This window comes from Pelmatolapia mariae, linkage group LG6 (assembly GCF_036321145.2).
Source record: "Pelmatolapia mariae isolate MD_Pm_ZW linkage group LG6, Pm_UMD_F_2, whole genome shotgun sequence".
In the NCBI taxonomy this organism is placed as follows: domain Eukaryota; kingdom Metazoa; phylum Chordata; class Actinopteri; order Cichliformes; family Cichlidae; genus Pelmatolapia; species Pelmatolapia mariae.
Window position 1 is genome coordinate 41,773,079 of NC_086232.1, and position 20,165 is coordinate 41,793,243.

The window sequence follows — 20,165 nt, forward strand, 5'->3', positions numbered from 1 at the left end:
CCCCATCTTTCAAATGTGACGTGTCCCAGTTTGAACCCAACCTGAACCCAGCCAGAAGCAAATGAGCCGAAACTACTGCAATTTTAACAACTTCTCGAAAAATATTCCTCGACCTCGTAGCTCCACTTCTCCATTCATCATCCTCAAATGGCCCCCCGAGCGCCCTCGAGCAGGGCTCAGGGCTGGGGAGACTGATGAACACCACCGGAGTCTTTATGAAGACAGGGATGGAAAAATTCAAATTGACACACTTGGAAAGGTCGCACCGAGACCGGATTGTGGCACATTCTCACAGCAATAAAACCGAAACGAGACAAAAAGAGGAAGCGGTTGAGAGGATGATAAGACGAACCTGCTTCATGCGCTTTATTTTGTCTGGACTTTTGTCATCGCTTTCACACTTTCTGTTCTTGTTTCTTGTTTTGTTCATTACTTTGTCCTGATTTCTCACCCTCCTGCTGTCTGATGCCGTCTCTTCCTCTGCTGTCACTTTTTCTTCTTTCATCCTTCTTTGCTTTCTCTTTTTCCAGCCAAACTGCAAACTTGCGCTAGCTTTTGTAATCTTAACACTGAGATTAGGGCAACTACCTAAGCTGAATAAATAAAATGAGCTCCTGAACATTAAAGTAGACCCCATTATGTTCATTCCCTGCTTCTTATTTTTATTCTTGGACTCGCTTGAGTTTGCATTATTCACACTTCATAATAATCCTTTATGTCGCACTGAGATTTGGTTCTCACTGAACTGGACCTCTGTTTTCTTTCCGTCTACATGCGCCAAACAAAAGAAATGTGCTGCTACCAACAGTACAGCTCTTTAATCTTCAGCCTCTCGTCATGGTTAGATGGATACCTCTGTCTGCTGGGTGTAGTTCGGTAGAAAGAAAACAGTTCCTACATGCAACGAGATTCACGGTTTCTGGACAGTGACATTGTTTTTTCGGGGGGGGGGATTCACAGCACTACAGGACAGAGGAGAATTCAAATTTAGGGGTGAACTCACACTTCAAGGCTAAAAAACTCCCCGAGAAGCAGCAGGGACATAAATATTTACTGATGCCTTCACATGCTTTCCTATATGTGTGTGTGCACAGGCGGTGAGTGATGCCCCCCTGGAGGCCTCCCAGTAACAGTAACTCGACACGCAGAGTTTCACAACAACAACTCAGAGAGAAAAGCTGAGCTCTGACCCTTCCAGCTTCTTCATCTCACTTTCCCTGGACTTCCTTCTGCACAGAAAACAAGCTGACACTCTGCAGGACACTAACTCGGCTTTCTTCGGTCTGCTTCTCGAGGATTAGTGAGCTTTAAACGCGGCGGTGTTGCACAACCGTAACAGCAGTTTCAATTCAGACATTTTTATGCAACAGCCTTTGCAAACATATGCTAATGCACTGACGGGACAGGGCAAACAAAAATGGTTTTAACACTGACTCAGGGCACTCCTGTCACATTGCTGTGTTTGTGTTTTACTTTGAAGGTTACTTTTCTCACATGTCACATGTGTTTTCACTTCCTGCTTTTGTTTCCTTCCCTCCTTTGTGATTGTCTGTCCACCCTCATTAGTTTCACCTGTGTTTGATTTCCTGCGGTTTTAAGAGATAATAAAAAGTCTGCCTGTTTCTCCTGAATAGCATCAGTAAGAAATCGGGATTCCTGGAAGCTGCTCGATTTCTGCTATTATCTTATTGGCTGCAAGCAATTAAAAAATGATAAATGATGATGTTGTATTTATTCTTTATTAGCAGTTGCACTGAAAAAAATAAGGCTGAAACTGTCTTAAGCACATTTAAACAACTTATTTAGCAGAATGCACAACCTTTGTGTGTCCTAAACATAGAGCTGTGATGCTGATGTCCTATTGCCTGACACAGTCGGAATTTTTTCAGCTCTTTAGCTCTTTTTCACGTTTACTGAGCAAAGCATTTAAAATTCACACAGATTCATAAAGTGCTTTTTGTCTGCAGCAGCGGTCTTGTTTTCAGCCTGATTTATGTGTTGAACTACGGAGCCCTGCAAAATAGGCCGCATCCTTCGCAGGGTGCATTTGAAGGCCGATTACTTCACAGCCAGGCGACGAAGGCTGTCTCAATTTGAAGGCTGCTTCAAATGCATCCTTCATTTCCCCGAATTTGATGGATGGGTCGGGTGTATCCTTTGTGGCCCAACCTATCCAAGAATTCATAGCGTGGCCCAGCCAATTCCAGTTTCCAACAATGGCGGCAGCTAGTTAGTTTTAATATTACTCTTTCTGGGTTTCACAGCTACACAAATGTAGCTGTGTAAACTTCAAATATCTGCTCGGTTTATCAAGACATCACATATTTGCAAAAGTCTTCGGAGACGTCTGTTACCCACCTGCTTGAAGCTGACCGGGAGGTCGAGGCCCACTAGAGTCAGGGGGAACACCACACTCTGGGCACATCGTGCCTCGACCACCCGGTCAGCATTGAGCTGGCGGCCTCGGAAGGTTGCGGCCTAATTTGCAAGATCTCGCAAAAGTTCATCTTTAATTTTTTTTCTCCAATGTCCCTTGCGGGGCTCCGTATTTAACCTCTTCACACTTCTTTCACTTGATAGTTTTATCTTCCTTTGTAAATTTAGCCACTTTGCAGTCCTGTCAGTGGGCTGTTTGTGATACGCGTATGACGCCGGCTCATATCTAGATCCTGGGTAGATTTATTGATTTGATAACCTCTGTATTTGGAACTTTCTTCATCTGTGGGCCTGAATAAAAATAAAACTGTTATTTCTTTAGAAATACGGTACATTTACAGCGATGACGTTCATTCTCTTAAAGATATTTACTATCATACCAAAGACAGACGACACGTCCAGGCAAAGCGTGTGATTTGAAGAACTCACTTTTTCATCTCCTGACAATATCATGATTTTTCAGCGCTCTCCATCGTTTCTTATTCCAGTAATATTCCTCATCACTGTTTAACTTTCAGCCGAGCTCTCCACTCTTTTTTTTCCACACCCACCCACTTTGTCCTCTTCTCTCTCTCCCTCTCTTCATGTCTTTGTCTCACCTTGAAAGAGTCCCGTCCCTCGAGTGTTGGGTTCAGATTCAATTTTCAGCTTCAGAGAGTGTGAGAGAGAAAAGCATACAAAGAGGGCAAGAGGTCGAGAAGAGAGAAAGATCAGGTGAACCAGAGGAAGCAGAACATAAAGCGGAGAGTTTGAGACAAAGGAAGAGACCCAGTTTCCATTTGGGAATGGCGTATAGGTAAAAACTGAATATGAAGAGGCGGTGCTAACTCTTCGCCCGATCCTTCGTGTTGGTTTTGAATTTTTAAGAAAATCTGGGATGGTTAAGAAGCTTTTACCTTAGAAAGGTGATACCAAAATACTGTGTTCAGAGCTTGTTCCACTACCTTTACAAGGCTTAAAAATGTCAAACGAGACATTTAGTCTTTGGTAATCCTTCTGCTGCGGATTCTCAGAAACACTGAAGCGTAGTAGCCTGAACATTAGAAGCAGAGCAGTGTGACACCTCTGCAGACTGTGGGCTTGATAGAAAAAACCCAAACATATCTAACAACAAGACCCTTTAAACAAACATCCCGACTCTTGCATGGAGGTTTCACCAGTGCGTGCAAACCCATTGTTTATTTCCTGCTAGCTGGTTTGTTGTGCGTGCAGACAGAGTCAGTGTTGATGTTTGCTGCCACTCCCTCTCCCCCCATCCTCCGCTCTTTGTTGTCACCACGAATCTACCCCCAACCCTCCGTCTCTGGGGAATCCACCCCCGACCCGCCTTCTACTGTGACCCTAACGCCCCGGGGCTTTGTGGGGGTCTGGGAATGTGCCTCCTTCAGCAGGACCAGCTGGAGCGAGAGCAGCAACAAGCTGCAGGGGCAACAAAAAAACACAAGATGCCCTCGAAGTCTGAAAAAAACAGAAGCCGCACAAAGAAAGCGATGACGAGCCGCTCTTTTAAAGCCCAGTAAAATAAGGACATTTACTTCACTCTGTTGAAAACATCTCATAAAAACGTGTTTACTTTATTTCAACAACCACACCCTCATCTCGGTTACGGCAGTCAGAGCAGCTCAAATGTGCTGGATACAAAGATTTTCTGCTAAGTCGGGCCTCTCCTAAACCACATGAACACTAATTAGTGACTAATTTTTAAAAAATGTTTACACCCAAGCGTAAAATACGATTGGCCAACCAATTTACTGAATGGCAATCACTTTGTCCATATTGTGAAACTAGCCCTGGCCATCTTCATCTTGGTTTTTTTTCCTAACAGCAGGGTCACCAGGCAGTCCAGCATCATTCAGCTGCCTCTCCACTCAGTCTCTCGTCCCACAGTCTTGTTCTGCTTCATATGCTACTGTAGTACACATATGCTGACGCTATGTTCAGCCTGTTGGTCACTGCTCACACATGCTGTGACATCAACACAATTTATATAAGTGTGCAAACCAACGTGTGCGACAAGTGAAAACAACACTAGAGGATGAAACTGGTGAGCATAAACTGTTACAGTTTCCAGCTGCAGTCCAAGTTTGTGAAGCCAGAATCTGCCCAAAGAATGAGAGACTCTCTGGAGAGGCAGCTGGCTGTAGCAGCTCTGCATTTATTTCTCTCAAAATATTTGCATGGGTTTGTCTCCTCGCAAACTCAAAAGAAGAGAAGTCCAACATCTTTACTGTTTTCATACCAGAGCTGCTGCTGATTGACTGTAAATATTCATGAAAAGCAGGACAGAAGTATGAAGGCAAATAGAGGATTTTTGTTTCAAATATAGGGCAGGGATAGCTCAGTAGGTAGAGTGGTTGCCCCATGATCGGAAGGTTGGGGGTTTGACTCCACTGAACCTTGAGGTACCCCTGAGCAAGGTACCGTCCCTACACACTGCTCCCTGGGCGCTGCATTGGTGGCTGCCCACTGGGTGAATAGGTTAAATGCAGAGGAGTAATTTCCCTACGGGGACTAACACATTATTATTTAATATGTAAAAAAAAAATCCCTTCTGTACCAATTTTACATAAAAAGAACTTCAAGCAGGACAGGAACAGGAAGTTAAGATATTGTCAGATTAAAATCTTTGTGTTTTATCTACAGGAAATCGTGTTGTACTCACACAAATGACTGAACGCATACATGTGTTCAAAGGAGGCTCATTTAAGTCTCGTCCCAAATAGCTCATCAAGGTCATAACGTCACATTTTTGCATATATGAATAATTACGCTCCCTTTTCCAAAAACTATAAGTGATGAAGTGATTCAAGACGATCCATCAGAGAAGTTAATTTAGGAAGAAAAGGAGCTGGATCGCAAGCAAGGACGAACTGAAAAGCCTCCACGGTCCAAAGGAAGAGCGCACCCACAGAAACGAGACCACCGCCACCACAATGACAACCTTCATGTCTAGGAAGTGCAGAGCAGGAATACCACATCACTGTTAGCAATGAAGCTCCCAGGGAAGCAGGGCAGCACAGGAACACGAAGGCTTTTCCCTGAATGTCAGCTAAACGGCGTGTTATCAGTGGTGACAGCGCAGCAAGCGTCTGCGGAGCGACGATCCCGCTGCGAGGCCTGAGGTGAACAGGAAACACGCTCTGCTCCAACCACATCTGACAGTGCTGGGAGAGCTTGCACTGGGAGGGAGATCCTTTCATACGTGACTGTAAAGACAGACCTGTAGTGCATGTTTTCTTCCCAGCGGGGTCAAATGTACGCGCCGCTCTCCGAAGGAAGCCTCCATCTGCATGCAGGAGGTGGTCTGTAGGAGGACCTGGCAGCTCAAAGGTGCTGAGGACCTCATCTGCCGTTAGGACGGTTTATATTTTCACACTTTGAAAAACAAATATATGGAGCAGTTTTGTGCACAAAGCACAGGGAACAACTTCAAAACACACCTGTGTGAATTCGCCTTTGTGTCATCTGAAATGTGATGTGCTTTTGCACCAGCCAGTCTCCATGCCAGTCCACAACAGGTGATGACTCAGCTACCTTCTACTGATCTAACTGGCAAATCTCACATAGGGGGAAGCATTTAAAGTATTTAAAGGCAACAGCTCAGCTTCTGAGAGTCTGCATTCAGGTCACTTCCCTGTGGTACATTAACAGTTCTCCCTACAGGTCCGTATCTATCTGCAAGCCACTTTGCAGCCCACCTCCACCCCAACTCCTCTATTTCATACTTCATCAGTATGGTATCTGTTGCTCTGTGCCTGCTTTCTACATCTCTGTCCCAAAAGGCCACCAGATTTAAGGAGAAAGCAAAATATCTGAGATGAAAAACATAAGAGCATTCTGCAGTTTAACAAACGTAGAACTGAAAACTAAGTGGGAATTATTACCAGAAGCTTGTCTTTCTTTCACTCAAAAAATGAAATTGGGTGGTTGTTACATTTACAAAATTCAAACTTGTAATGTGAACAAAATAATTTCATGTTTCTGTGGTGAACGTAATTAAATCATGTAGGATCTGCATGAAAGTCAGCAACTTAATTTATTCTTGTTGAGATGACATGATACAATGTAGTAAGAGTGGTTAGTTGCCTGGACTCACAAGATCACCCAAGAGTTTAAACCACAGGAAGAAGGTCTTGGGTTCAAATCTCCAATCTGGCCAAGTTTGCAGCGGGTTCTCTCTGGGTACTCTGGTCAGTTAAAAGTCATGCAGTAATTAGGGTTAGGTTAATTGGTGTTTCCAAAATACCTGTGAATACCTATGAGTGCAAATGTCTGCAAGTTGTCTGTCTCTCTGTGATAGACTGGCGACCTGTCCAGTACTCTGGCTCTCACCCTATCACATCCTCCCTGCTACCCTGGTAAAGATAAGAGGATGGATGGAGTGGAGGTTATTATAAATCCATTAACATTTTATGTCAATCAGACTCTAGAGTTTGTTGAACACTCCAAAAAACCATAACTCTTTAAATAATCATGGAAAGGATTTCCACATGGCTTTCTATTACAATTAAGCATTTTTGTCGCACTAACGTAATTTGCATGGGTTGGATCAACTCAATTAAATTAAGCTTGACTCAACTGTAGTAAAACAGCTGATTCATCATTAATTAATCACGTTAGTCCAACTCAAGCACATTAAGTTGGAATAACAGAATTGCATAATGCTAAAATAAAGCAATTTAATTACGTGGAAATTCTTTCCATGATTTTTTTATGTTCATTCAAAGAGTTATTTTTTTGAGTGTTCTTTACTTACATTATAACCTCAGACTTATCAGAACCTGCGCCTCAGCTTCTACTTCTCTAAACGCTTTCACCCTTCCATGCATCTCAAAACCACAATGAGCGTGCTCGCATCTGTTTGGGAAAATCCAAGATCTCTGGAAAGACGATGTGAGCGTGAGAGAAAGAACGAAAGAACACGCACTGCCCAATTATCTCACTCCTTCTGCACCGAAAACACACTCGTACACTTCTCTCTCTCCCACGTCGGACAGAAAGACCCCTGGGATTTTTTTGTTTTTGCCTATCGATGAAACTAAACACTCGGGCAGCAGAAAGAGCCGGGGAAGAGCAGAGGGAGCTACAGAGGAGGACGGCTGGAGTGAACTCTGCTCATTAAGCCTTGAAATTCTCCATTCTGTCCACAAAGTCGAGGTCCCTCTGTTTCTATTCTCCGTCGGAGGAGGATGCAGCTGCTGGGAAAGTGTGTGTGCATGTGTGTGTGTGTGTGTGTTTAGTGTCAGTGGATAAGGGTTTAAGTATGCAGTGAACTCAGAGCTGTGATGGTCATTCACAGCTGCTCCAAAACATCACACTGCTGGATCTCAAGCAGACACTAAAACACACCCACACACACACACACACACACACACACACACACACACACACACACACACACACACACACACACACACACACACACACACACACACACACTAACATTTGTTCTGTATCACAGAAATATTTAAAGACGAAAACTTGTTGGCCCTTCTTTTTTATTTGTTATTTTTTAAAGATTTCATGTTATGTTTTGGACGCTTTCTTATCTTATCTTCTGGTTGCTAAAAACGCATTTCTACAATGTTTTGAGTTTTCTTTTTAAAACTTGAAAGTATAAAATCAAAGCTGTGGTAATATAAAGTCCCTTAGTACCAAAAACTAGACCGCCTGCTGCTTTTACAAGCCACTTTGAATTTTCTCCACTCAAAAAAAACGTAACCGTGACCTTTTTCCGAACCTAACCAGTTATTTTTAATGATGATGTCATGTAATAAACACGAAACAAACACCTGCAGTTTCTGGTGTAAGTGACCGAATCATTTAGTCCATCAACACTGAAATGATTCAGTACAAGTCAAAAAGTACACGTAAAATTTACGCTCAGTAAGCTGGATCAGTAGATTAGCGGTCGTGGCTAGGTCATGAACTGTGATGAAACTGCATTGACCTTCAGTTTGTTGTAGTTTGACTGTTTTTGTGACTTTGGTGTTTAACACGTTGTTTCTGAATTAAACTGTATTAACAGCTCTGCTAAGGCGTCAGGAGGTGTTAAAAACACTCTAAATATACGTGCAAATACTCAAACTACCACTTCCCTGGTCTCCCATCTCCTGTCCCTTCATGTGCTTCAGTGCAGTTTAGCTCACTTGGCTTTCTGTTTGCTGTTTATATCCGTCTGACTCTCCTACTCTCTGTTTGAATATTCATTGTATTTCAATGCAACAAAATTCACAGTGAAACTGATCTCATGTACGTTTTTCTGTTTCTGTTGTCAGATAAGAGAACGTCCGAAACATCTCAAACGCAGGCCACAAACATCAGGGAAAACCAAACAAACTCAAGCCATTCACCAAACTGGTGGTTCTTAATGCTGAAACCCAGACTGTGTGACTGAACTGTTCTCTAACAAACTCTGCATTGTCAAATGTTCTGGGCTCGATTAAAGTTTGCAGAGGGCTGGATCTCGAGTCTTGCAGCCAGCCTTTTAAACGTGAAGTCCGATCCTATGAGAGCTCACAGATGGTGTCTTTCGATTTCCTCACATCGCATATTTCAGCCCTGTTGACCCAAATAAATGTGGTGCAAACATCTGGAGGATTGTCCAGCAGAATCCCAGATTGACTGCATTCTCTAGCAGGATTTTCCTGGATAACACTGCCTTTGTAGACGTCTCAGGGTATGTAAGAATGGTCCCAGTCTTCATACGCTAACAAACGTATGTATATTTTTATGAATTATATTACAGATGCATTATAGTCTTCACATGTTGAGTTCTTGGAACTAAATAATACTTATTCTTTATGAGTCAAACAACTTGTCAAGCTCTAAAAATACTTCTAATTTTCCAAACACCCCTGATTAGTAGGCTGCCACCATCACACCAGGAACAGCAAATTTAAGACATTAAAAATTAAGTTATTAATGGCTTTGCTGAGACTTTTAGAGCTACCCTGAGAGCTGTAATAGAGCCACTGGTAAGCCTTTCCTGGACCCTGGGCTACGTGTTTGACACCACTGGCTTATATCTCATGTCTAAGCTTATACAGTGATGTGTTTAGAGGTAAATAGTGACTTAAGGAAAAAGCTTTAACCATGATTAGTAGAGGCTAAAATCCAGATGCTAAAGAAGCACACTGTGCATTAACAGAATTCCTGAGGTTGGGCAAGAGGTGTCTTTGCAGGAAACCCTGAGACACCCCTCGAATTGGTGGGTGTGTTGCCAGGTTCCTTCTACAGAAATTATATTTGTGTGTCTAGACTGTATTAACGGAACAATCTGGCAACTCTGTGACATTAGACGAACACGTGTACGCCAATTACACAAACAATGTTTGAAAGTTATGTAAGTGAGAGAAACAGGAAAACGGAGACTTTAAAATAAACATGAAACCAGAAAACTGGGAGTGTGGAACATCTGTATTACAGATGTGTCAGCAATTTCCACATCTGTGAGCCTGCTAGGGCCCACTTGGGTCTGAGTGATGTACATTTTAGGTACTCCGTGCTTGCTGCAGTCTTGCTCTGAATGACAGGTGTCACTACTCAGAGAAAAACTCAGGCTTTTTGATTCAGCACTGGATGCGAAGGAACTAACGATGAAACAGGGACAAAGCAATAGCGGAGTTCTTTTCAAAGTTTTCTCCTAAAAGTCTCCAAATCGATGTACCACAGTACTGTGGTGGATGTGGCTCAGGCATGAGAGCAAGCAGAGGATAACAAGGGTTCAATCTCTGGCTACTACAGCCTGCATGCTGAAACAACCCTGTACAAGACAGAGAACACCTGCGAGTGTCACTAGTTTATTGTCCACAAACCACCACCTGAGAAGTGGAACAATGGCCTGTCGACACAGTCCTCCTGTGCATTTCCAGCTACTTTATCGCTGTGGTTTTCAAATTTATCTTCTCAATATAAACAATAATAATCCTAAATATAACAACCCACAAATGTCAGCAAATTCCTGGATCTGAAGCTATCAAACTGGATGTGAAGCAATGCACAAAGAAGTGGAAAAAGTAAAGGACAAATACGTTTGCCTCTAAAAATAAACCAAAGAATGGGCACCCAGCCACCGGGACACAAGGTAACTAACGCATAACACACTAGGATAAATACCGACAACGATGTTGCCAACTTACGTACAAAGATTCACAGCAGAAGTCTGAAACAGGCCTGAGACGAGCTGCGTGTGTATGTGCTTGTGTGGTTGGGTGAATGAGGCTTGTAGTAAAAAGTAAAATATAAGTACTATTCCATTTTAACATTTTTATATATTCATAAATAGTACACTTGGGCCCTTAGTCTGTCCACGCAGCGCATTACAAAAATAAAGAGGTGTAAAACGAAACTACAACGAAGCTGTAAATTCACAATCATGCTGCTGTTTTCGACACTTCATTTGACGCTGATCTGATATTCTGATCTCCACTGGACCCCCCCCCCCGCCCCCTTCCTCGTTACGGGTCCCCCAATAATAGAAATCCTGTAAGCACCCCTGGCCATAACAGGACTGTTACTCTGCTTCAGTGCAGCAAGTTTATGTCCCTGAACCTGCAAATAAACCCCGACATGACAGCTCTGCAGCGTGCACCATATGCCCCATCGTCCCAGCTTACCTGTGTCCTGTCTGAACTGGTGCATGGACTGGAGATCTATGATATAGGGCGAGAGCCGGCTGTCCACCTGGCCGAGCACCACGCTCCCTCCGCGGGGGTCGCTGCTCCGGATGGCCGCCTCTATCTGGTGGGAGACGGCGGGGCTGTAGGGCCGCCACCGGCCGTGTTCGTTCAGCCATTCCCACACCACCACGGCAGAGGCCAGGAGCATGTTGTTACTGTTGGCCCTGGAGGGGAGAAGCACAGATGAAACGGCAGGAAAACAGTGAGAAGCAGCAGCGCCGTGGAGGTAAAGCAGGAGGAGGCTGTTAGCCCAAATAAAGCCAAGCAGAGGCCAAAAGCGCAGCGAACGGGCTGAAATTCTCCGCTATAATCCCTCCGTTTCAGCCACGATTGCTCCCTGTCTGTGCGAGCCAGTGTCGTGATAAATAACAAAGGCCCGAGCGCTGAAACGAAGCCAGGTTGGGGGACTTACATGAAGCCGAGGCTGAGCTAACGCCGGGAGAAGGCGGCGCATTCTTCCACGAAGATCCGAGCTCCGCGCATGGCCGCGGGGAGAAGGAAATCACGGCCCCCGCTCAGCCTGCCTTTGTTAGACCACCGACACGCTGCGCTAAAACACACTCTGACACACACGCAGAGCTCGGCGGCCTGGTGCTGAGGTTCCTGTGCGCTGGGGTAACTCCAGTCTCGGCCTCGGTGCCGCGTAAAAATAAAAAAATAATAAAGCCGCTGATTCCTTTTGCTGGGTGTAGACAGCAACAGCTAGTGTGTGTGTGTGGGTGTGTGTGTGTGCTTTCCTTCTGTAGTTTGGGGCGTTGCAAACAGAAACGTTGAGAAAGTAGTAGCTTCCAACAGCGCAACCTCAGAAAGAACAACTCCCAGACCCTGAACAGGTTCGACCAGTCGCTGATTGTCATTCAAAACAAATAAACATCTCTGTTTATGAAGGCAGTGACAGGAAAAGTTGTATATGCAGACCAATGATTTGCTCCCCACCCACTCACTAAACTTTAACAGACACAGAGCTTTATGCGGGGACAGCTTTGTTGACTTTGGACAAAAATATGGATGGGAAGAATGAAACATCTAATAACTTGGTTATAAGCAATGGTTACAAACTAAACACACAGAGGTGTGAGGGCCAGAAGCAGCCCACAGAGGGTCCAATGCAGCACACTGGGTGGCTCCGTAAAGTGTGACGACTGCAGCGAAGTCTAGGAAAAAATGTTCTGCTGTTCCTGGAGTGGTGATGTTGGAGAAGCCACGGCAGACTGGCCATCCGGGACACTTGACGGGCTAATGTGACGTATTCCAGGTCACTTAGGCTAAACCTGTGTGTTATTTAAGGCTGTTAAAGTATCTCTCCATGTTCACTGTAATAAAAAGAATTCCGTTCAGTCATATTACTGAATAACTAGAGATGTTTAAATAATTATTCGTGGTTTGTTTCTATTTGGGAACCCCCCCCCCCCCCCCCCCCAAAAAAACAACATAAAACAAAACAAACAAAAAAAAAAAACCACTACCAGTGGAGAGTCTGCATCCATAACTCAATTTTAAATGCTGATTGACACTATGTCACTATGACACTATTAGCGACACTATGTTCATCTTAAATGGAAATTATCCAGATTATTAATGTCAACATAAAAACTGAACCTGAGATCAGAGTCTGGTAATGTTACCGGTAAAGGTACCCTCAAACACTCACTGAACAAGACTGAGTAAACATATATAAAATTCACCATTGTGAATTTTGTGCATTTTGTTTATGACAAGAATTAACCTAAAATATCACAAATCTTCACCCACCCAACACAGTCTCGTGGCAGTGAAATAATCACGACCTCTGTTGTTCATGTGTTCATTCATTGAGCAGATTCGTGTCTGTGTAGCTACAGAAAATTAATATTTTCGACTGTAAAGCGAGGCACGCCCCTATTGGACAGGATAGAGGAGATGCTGTTGTATTACATAGATTTGGTCACGTCAAATATGACAGTTCTAGTCCTTGCTGCATTTGATTATTAGTGAAATAACAATAAAGGATAGACACTGAGGAGAAAAAGACGGGGGGAGGCAGGCTGCGTGCGCGCACCTCTGTGCGTATTTGGCGTGCGCTGCAGCGAGAGCCAAACAGACTAAAGCGAGGATGAAGTGTTGATTCTGAGACTCTTTCAGCTGATTCCTGCTTCCCATAAGACTTCTGCTACAGTCGGCCATTCACGGCCGTATAAAGTGACCCCCAGGGCACCGGGAAATGACCGCTGGACACTCTCCAAGGCGCACGAGTGCGCACGCCAAAGATGCAGACACATGCAGACAAATGCACACATGCAGCTTCTGACTCTCCTTGTATGTTCTCTCGCTCAGACAGGCCACCTGTACCTGCACCTTGATTAGTAGATCAAGTAGAAAAAAAAGGAAAAGGAGAGGCGGAGGAGAGATGGAGAGAATCCGAACGCCGATCCAGTTTTTTGGTAGCTAATGTTTGAAATTCTGAAACAATTTTGAAATCTGGAGGAATGTCCACTCAGACGGACACATTTCACCAGCAGCAGGGGGGGGGGGGGGGGGGGGGTCCAAAATAAAATAAAAAATCATATAAACAAGAAAACAAGTCCAGCAATAGACGAAACAGCTTTAACAATGTCGCCACAGCTCGATACTAAACCCACAATCACTTCATTTTCAGCAGGCTGCAAATAAATTCACAAACGGGATTTCTCATTCCTGCTTTAAAAAAAAAAAGCATATTCTCAGTAATACTCGCTCTTCTTGTATCGCAAAGAAAAATCTAAAGGTTTGTGAGGGCAGGTCGGCCTGAAATACTCACTCTTCTACAGCTTTAATCGAATGTTAGTACTTGTATAAAACACTCACCTGTTGATACGATCTTCTGCGTCCACACACTCCAAGACTTTCGGAACAAAATCCCGGTTCTTCATGAATGAAAATCTATCCTTTCGGCTCAGCCATGGCTCCTTTCTTTCTCCCCCTCTCTACCCAACAAAGGAAAAACACTCTTTGCCCTCTTCTCTTATTTATAAATCTGAAAAATACACTATCCAAAAAGTCAGGAAGTAGAATCCATCTAAAGGGTTAAAAGTGGGAAAATGGTGCCTCCATTATGTGATGAAATTAATCTGGCACGTATCCCTTCGCCTCCATCTTCACTAACACACTGTGGTGAAAAACTATGAGGCTCCAGAGGGGACCCCACCAGCTCCTGCCCCCACACTCCACGCCCAGAAACGCACCAGTGTGGACGCAAAGAAAGAGAACACATTCAGCTTGTTTACTGACCTGCTTACTTTTTGTAACACGCGCACAGGTGGAATATGATTTCAAATGTAAAATTAAACCCTTTTCTATGTGTTGGGAATTCAATGAAAATATTTTTTTAAAAAGAAAGGAGTTTAGGAAAGTGGTCTTCTTTGTGTGGGTGGTCGCACACTGCCGTCTAGTGGAGGACATGGAAATGACATCTAGATTTTTCTATTTAAACTGAAAACATTTAAATTGAAATCACAGAATAACGAAAACTCAGTTGCACGTTTATCAACTTTTAGAAGCCGATTAGACGTTTTTGAAGTCTTAAGTCATTTGTCTTCATCTCTGCATCTCTACTTTTTCATATGTATGTTTCAATTAGCTGCCACTGATGACGTGTGTAACCAGGATTCAAAAATGTCTGTTTTACTTAATAATTATATTGTAAAACATAATGGTGCTTTGGTTCTTCTGATATACTCCTGTAAAGTCAATTGTACTAACTGGACTCTAACTATTTTGGTAATTCTGGCGGCACTCGCTTTCGTCCCAGGCTCCATAGCTCAGGGGTTAGAGCACTGGTCTTGTAAACCAGGGGTCGCGAGTTCAAATCTCGCTGGGGCCTGTGAATCCTTTTCTGTTTTCTTTGGTAGTTTAGTGTCTTGGACACTTCTAGACGACCCAGCAAGGTTCCCTAGAATTTAGCGTTTTCTTTCATCTCATTAAAGGTGAAGACCCAGAAAACCAAAATAAATTATTTCAAAACAAAATTCCTACTTTGGTTCTATGGAGGACCACAAGAGTCACGCGCATCGAAATAAAGAATTCTGTGCTTATATAATGAATTGTAGAAGTTCTTCGTCATTCGTTCATTCTTGTTAATGTAATGTAGCCTGATTCTCTGTTTACAAATCAGGTAGTGTAAAGATTACAACCAGAGAAAGTTGTTGTTGTGGTATTTCTGCGTCTGTATAAATGTATTTGCTGCATTTTGTAGCTACATACAGTTTAGTAAAGGTAGCAGTTTGTAACAGGGAGCTAGCCAGCTAGCCAAGTTCTGTCACGTTGGTCACTCCCCGGTATTTTCAAACGCTTCAGAGCTAATAGACTATGTGCACCTTAGCATAAAACAGGAAGTTAGCATTTTCTCGTGCACAGGGTCTATTGTAAAGGCTATAAACGCTGTAAACGACTCTGTGCCATTAACGTAGATCCGGACCAGTTACAAAAAACCCCCAAAACAATATAAATATATGGCATGTGTTTCCTCATATACAGCAGCTGTGTGAACTCGTGCAGAGCCCGGATAGCTCAGTCGGTAGAGCATCAGACTTTTAATCTGAGGGTCCAGGGTTCAAGTCCCTGTTCGGGCGTTAGAGTTTTTGCTTCTTCACCGTTTTTCGGGCTGTGGCGTGTGTTTATAATAATAATGTATACTTTATTGATCACCGTGGGGAAATTCCTCTCTGCATTTAACCTCTGTGAAGCAGTATGGCATGCAGGGGTGAAAACTACACTTTGTTTGGAGCCAGTATGTGTTACTCCAATAGTGACAAAATTCTTAATTATTTTTAATTATTTATGAGGCCACCCTCACTCCAGCTTTACACTTGTTAGCTTAACTTAAAAAAACTTTAAATTTAAAACTCTGAAATTTGTGTGTTTATTTCTTATACATTTCAGTTTATTTCTAAGAAAACCAACGACCTCCAGTATCTGCTTGTTGCCTTATCTTGGTGTCTCCAGATGTATTGAAGTTCATAGCTTTGTAAGATGTGGGGAACTAAATAACTGAGCAACATGGATAATAGCATAGACAAAGACTTAACATTTTTTTTGTATTTATAAGCAAAATAGCAACAAATCATTTTAACTACTTGAAGGAAAAAATACAGTGCATTTAGCAACCCAACATAAGAATGCCATAAATAAGAAGTGGAAGAAAAACAAAAGAATCTACACTTTATACACAAAATAAAAACCCAGACATACACACACAGGTTGTATATATACAAATGCAACATTAATACATTGAATCCATGTAATAGTGGGCATAAACTGTCAGCTGTGAAAGTGTAGTTGGTGTCGGAGTTGAGGTACTACTACTATTTGTCATATATTGATGTCAGCATCTGGTCCATGATGGCGGTCTTCTTCTTCTTCTCCTTCGCCCGAGCTTTCCAGTGGGTGACACAAACAGCCAGAACCATAATCATGAGGATGAAACCCCCGATCACGCAGTACCAGTGATTAAAAAGAAACCGAGATAAACCTGAAACTGATGACAAACAGACAAAATAAAGCCGAGGGTGAAATATGTTCTGAGACATGAAGTCCTGCATCACCTCTGACTGTTTCTCTTTCTTTCAGTGTAAACAAGTTTAACTGCACATTTATTCCCGGAGACTTCTTAATATAAAAATGTGATTTAAACAACATTAGAAAGAAATGCAGCTGTAAATCAAAGAAGTTCATCAGATGAATGCTTTATCTCTTACTTGGGTGTAGTCTGACAGGTCATGGGTCATGTCATTAGTAAGAAGGCCGTAACACTGACGTCAGTACAGTAAAAAGTGAAATTTTCAGAAGCCAGTGAGTGGGATTAATTGGAGCCTTTCCCAGACCAGTTCTGTCTACCAGGCCATATGTCTGACACCCCCGTTTTAGACCACACTTCACTCGACGTCTTTCTAAAAAACCTGTTCATGAATCCGTCTCTTTCAGGCTGGAGTCCGAGCAAACGTTTAGAAGTTGCATAACCATCGGCTCCTTTCTCAATGTCCAGCCTGGTTTGTAAAATAGCTCCTGAATTAAAGTTGTGTTTACATCAAGTACGTAACCTCACCTTCTGTCCTGCTTGGACTTTACAGCAGGGGAAGTTTGTGAAGAACTGGAAGAAATGACTCTGAGCTAAAGAAAAATTTCCCAGTGAAATATCACCTAAAGGTTACTCTTACCCTGAAGCTTGGTTCCTTCCCCAATTTTTAAGTCTGAGTTTACGTAGGAAATACAGTAGTACAGCCCCAGGTCTCTGTCCTCGATACCGGAGATCATCAGTGCCAGAGAGCGGTTCACCAAAGTCACTGTATAACGACTGTTGAGCTGAAACCCTAAAAAAAGAGTAACTGGTAGTTACTGGTCACCTGCTTCACAAAGTGAAATCACAGCCTTACACTCTCTGCATGTTTCCACCATTTTTAAGTGAGGTGATTGGTCACCTTGGATGGGTCGTCCCTCTTTGAGGCTGGCAGAGAAGATCATGGTGGGAGGTTTATCTGGGTGGTGCTTAAGCCACGTTGTGTCATAAAGATAGGAGAGGTTACAGCCCACGCTGGCTGTTGAACCCAGCTGGACGTGTTGGACCTCAGCAGCAGGAACAAGCAGCATCCAGAACCCAGATGTGATCAGTTCTGAAGGGGATCAGAGGGACACCAACTTTTAACGAGCCACACAGAGAGATCTCTCTCTGCAGTGTCCTTAAAATTCAGTTTTACTCAAGCAGTGGGAAAATGTTGAAAAACTGCAGCTCGTCTAAAGTCCACCTGAACCTTTCTCAGACTCTGAGTGAGTCCCCAGTGTCTCCTATATATATATATAAATCTCAGCACAAATAACCACGTTTACAACCTGATGGAAAAATCTGCACCTGCAGCCAGCACACAGCTAGTTTATGCTGTTAGTGCCTGGGTCACTTTGAATTATCTGACAAATAACACGGCAGCTAATTAGCTTGTATGTGCACCCATACAGTTTATGAATGCAATCACATCTGTCTCCAAACAAACAAACATGATGGTGACAAAAATGCTAACTTGGCTTAAAAATTAATTCCAAACCAGCGGGTGGCATCACTGCGGTTGTTTATCTGTCATACACAATCTATGATTATACACTCAAGGTTGCTGGCACAGCATCCTCTTGAAATGATGATCTTACTCAGTGGATGGAAACCACAGATTCACAGAACTGGACCACATATACGCTGACGTTTTTGCACTGCGGCTCATTTTCCTTTATTTTCTGAAGAAGTGTTTTCTGAATTCTGTTGTTTCAAAATATTTCTCTGTATCCACAGTTATGTAAAAGTATTGCTCATTTCGCATTTACTTACAGTCTGTTCATCCAAAACTTTTCAAAGAACTCATTGGCTCTGATGGGAAGCACTCAGCGGATTCATTTTCAGAAAGAGTTTTTTCCATTTGAAATGGTTAAAAATAATATTTTTGCTGTTTAATCAATACATAACACCTTAATGCTTTTTAAGCATTCAGTCTTCAAAGTGTATTCAGGTGCATTGAGTTTTATGCAGTTAGTGTGTAATCAGAGTCTACTTGGAGCAAATTCATTCGACTGGACAGAGACTGGAAAGGTTTTCTTGGCAGTAGTTGTAGCCTCCAGTTTTCCTGGATTTCCACTTCTGGATTTGCATCTTTTATCCTATACTCCCAGCAGACCCACAGCCAGTTTGGAGGAGAAGCACCTATGAACTACCATCTTCACAGAAGAGCATCAGAATTAAATTAAAAGTGAGGAAAGGGGTTTTAAGATCATTAAGATGATTAATGTTGTAGATTTAAAATGTTATGCAGATGACGCTCAATTCTCTCTTTGAGACGTATATCCTATGAATCAGCTGGAGGAGGTCATGTTATTTTTGTGACTTGAGTGGAATATATCTGTGAGTTCTTGTATCCTGAGTCTGAGCTTGCTGATCTGTAATCCTGGGTGCTGTTTTCTGTTACGAGCAGCAGTGCAGTCTGACTCCTGAGTCCTTCCTGACGACCCCAAGTTCTTTGATTCAATGAAAATGTTTGAACTTTTCTCCTCATGAGCATTTCTGTAGTTTAGTTTTTTTGCTTTTTAACATTTAAAATAATCAAAAAACAACAATGAAACGGAAGTGTCCTGCTCCCATCACCACAGTTAGTACAACCACATCGAGTGTATGTCATGCCATCATGACGCCCTCTCTCATGTCTGTTTGTTCATCTGACACAACTTTAACCTGCTGGAAGGTGAAATCTCCCATCAGTATCATTGAAATTTGCCTCCTTCCTAAAGCAGACTTTCGATACACCACAAAGCATTTTTCTTACTCACCAGTAAGAATCGATGTAATCCAGTGAGACCTCATCTTGTATCTATTTTTCGTGTCCTTGAAGGCGATGATGTTAGGGTCTAACAGACCACTTCCTTTTCAGCTGCCAAGCCGCTGTTTCCACTGAAAGCCTGCTTCTGTATTCTCTTACTTTTAACTACTTTCACTTCAGCTGTGAGGTGAATTTTCCACAGTAGTTTGACGTGAGTCTTACAATCATCACATTGTAAGACTTGCATGGAGATCCGGGGACAGCCAGAAATGTGACCTTGACATTAATGGCTAACTTGGCATTTAACTTCTGCTTAACCCGTTAATGGTTATAAACTATTAAAAAATAGTATTTTGTTGCTCTGTAAAGCATTTGGAACTAAATAATAGTAATAAAATGTTACTACACAAGTAAAAACTGCAATATTCTACTTTGATTCTGCATGTTTACATCCTAAGATATACACATATTCTCATATAATCATCAGTTTTTTGTGTACATTTCATCTCATGTTCATTCCTATTGCTTTTGCCTTTATAGTCATACCTGTATTTGTTATTTTTGTGTACTTATGTAGGCCTGAGTATATGTATCTGTATGTATATATTTACTTAGACTTTATACTTTTTATACGTCACTACATTTATTTGTTAATTAAATGTTGTGCACCATGTGAGGGAGTATAACTGTATATTTTGTTATGCCTACATAATGACAATAAAGAATGGTGAATCTTGAAATAAAA

General features: G+C 42.5%; 1 protein-coding gene and 2 non-coding genes across 4 annotated transcripts in view; 2 read left to right on the top strand and 1 right to left on the bottom strand.

The window, feature by feature from the left end:
* Nucleotides 1-14,215, bottom strand: part of LOC134629572 (E3 ubiquitin-protein ligase DTX1-like) — a 40,449-nt gene extending 26,234 nt beyond the window's left edge. Inside the window, exons 1-2 of one of the 2 annotated variants that reach the window (XM_063477020.1) lie at nt 13,941-14,215; nt 11,055-11,281 (exon numbers count right to left, since the gene is read on the bottom strand). In XM_063477020.1, the coding sequence (XP_063333090.1) occupies nt 11,055-11,281; nt 13,941-14,005 (292 nt within the window). In that variant the 5' untranslated portion in view covers nt 14,006-14,215. Of the gene's footprint in view, nt 1-11,054; nt 11,282-11,529; nt 11,835-13,940 lie in introns of those variants that run through there. The other variant, XM_063477021.1, reaches the window with a different exon arrangement.
* Nucleotides 14,216-14,882: 667 nt separating this feature from the next.
* Nucleotides 14,883-14,955, top strand: trnat-ugu (transfer RNA threonine (anticodon UGU)). The gene has a single exon. It is a non-coding gene; the product is annotated as a tRNA-Thr (tRNA).
* Nucleotides 14,956-15,630: 675 nt separating this feature from the next.
* trnak-uuu (transfer RNA lysine (anticodon UUU)) lies at nt 15,631-15,703 on the top strand. The gene has a single exon. It is a non-coding gene; the product is annotated as a tRNA-Lys (tRNA).
* Nucleotides 15,704-20,165: the final 4,462 nt, after the last annotated feature.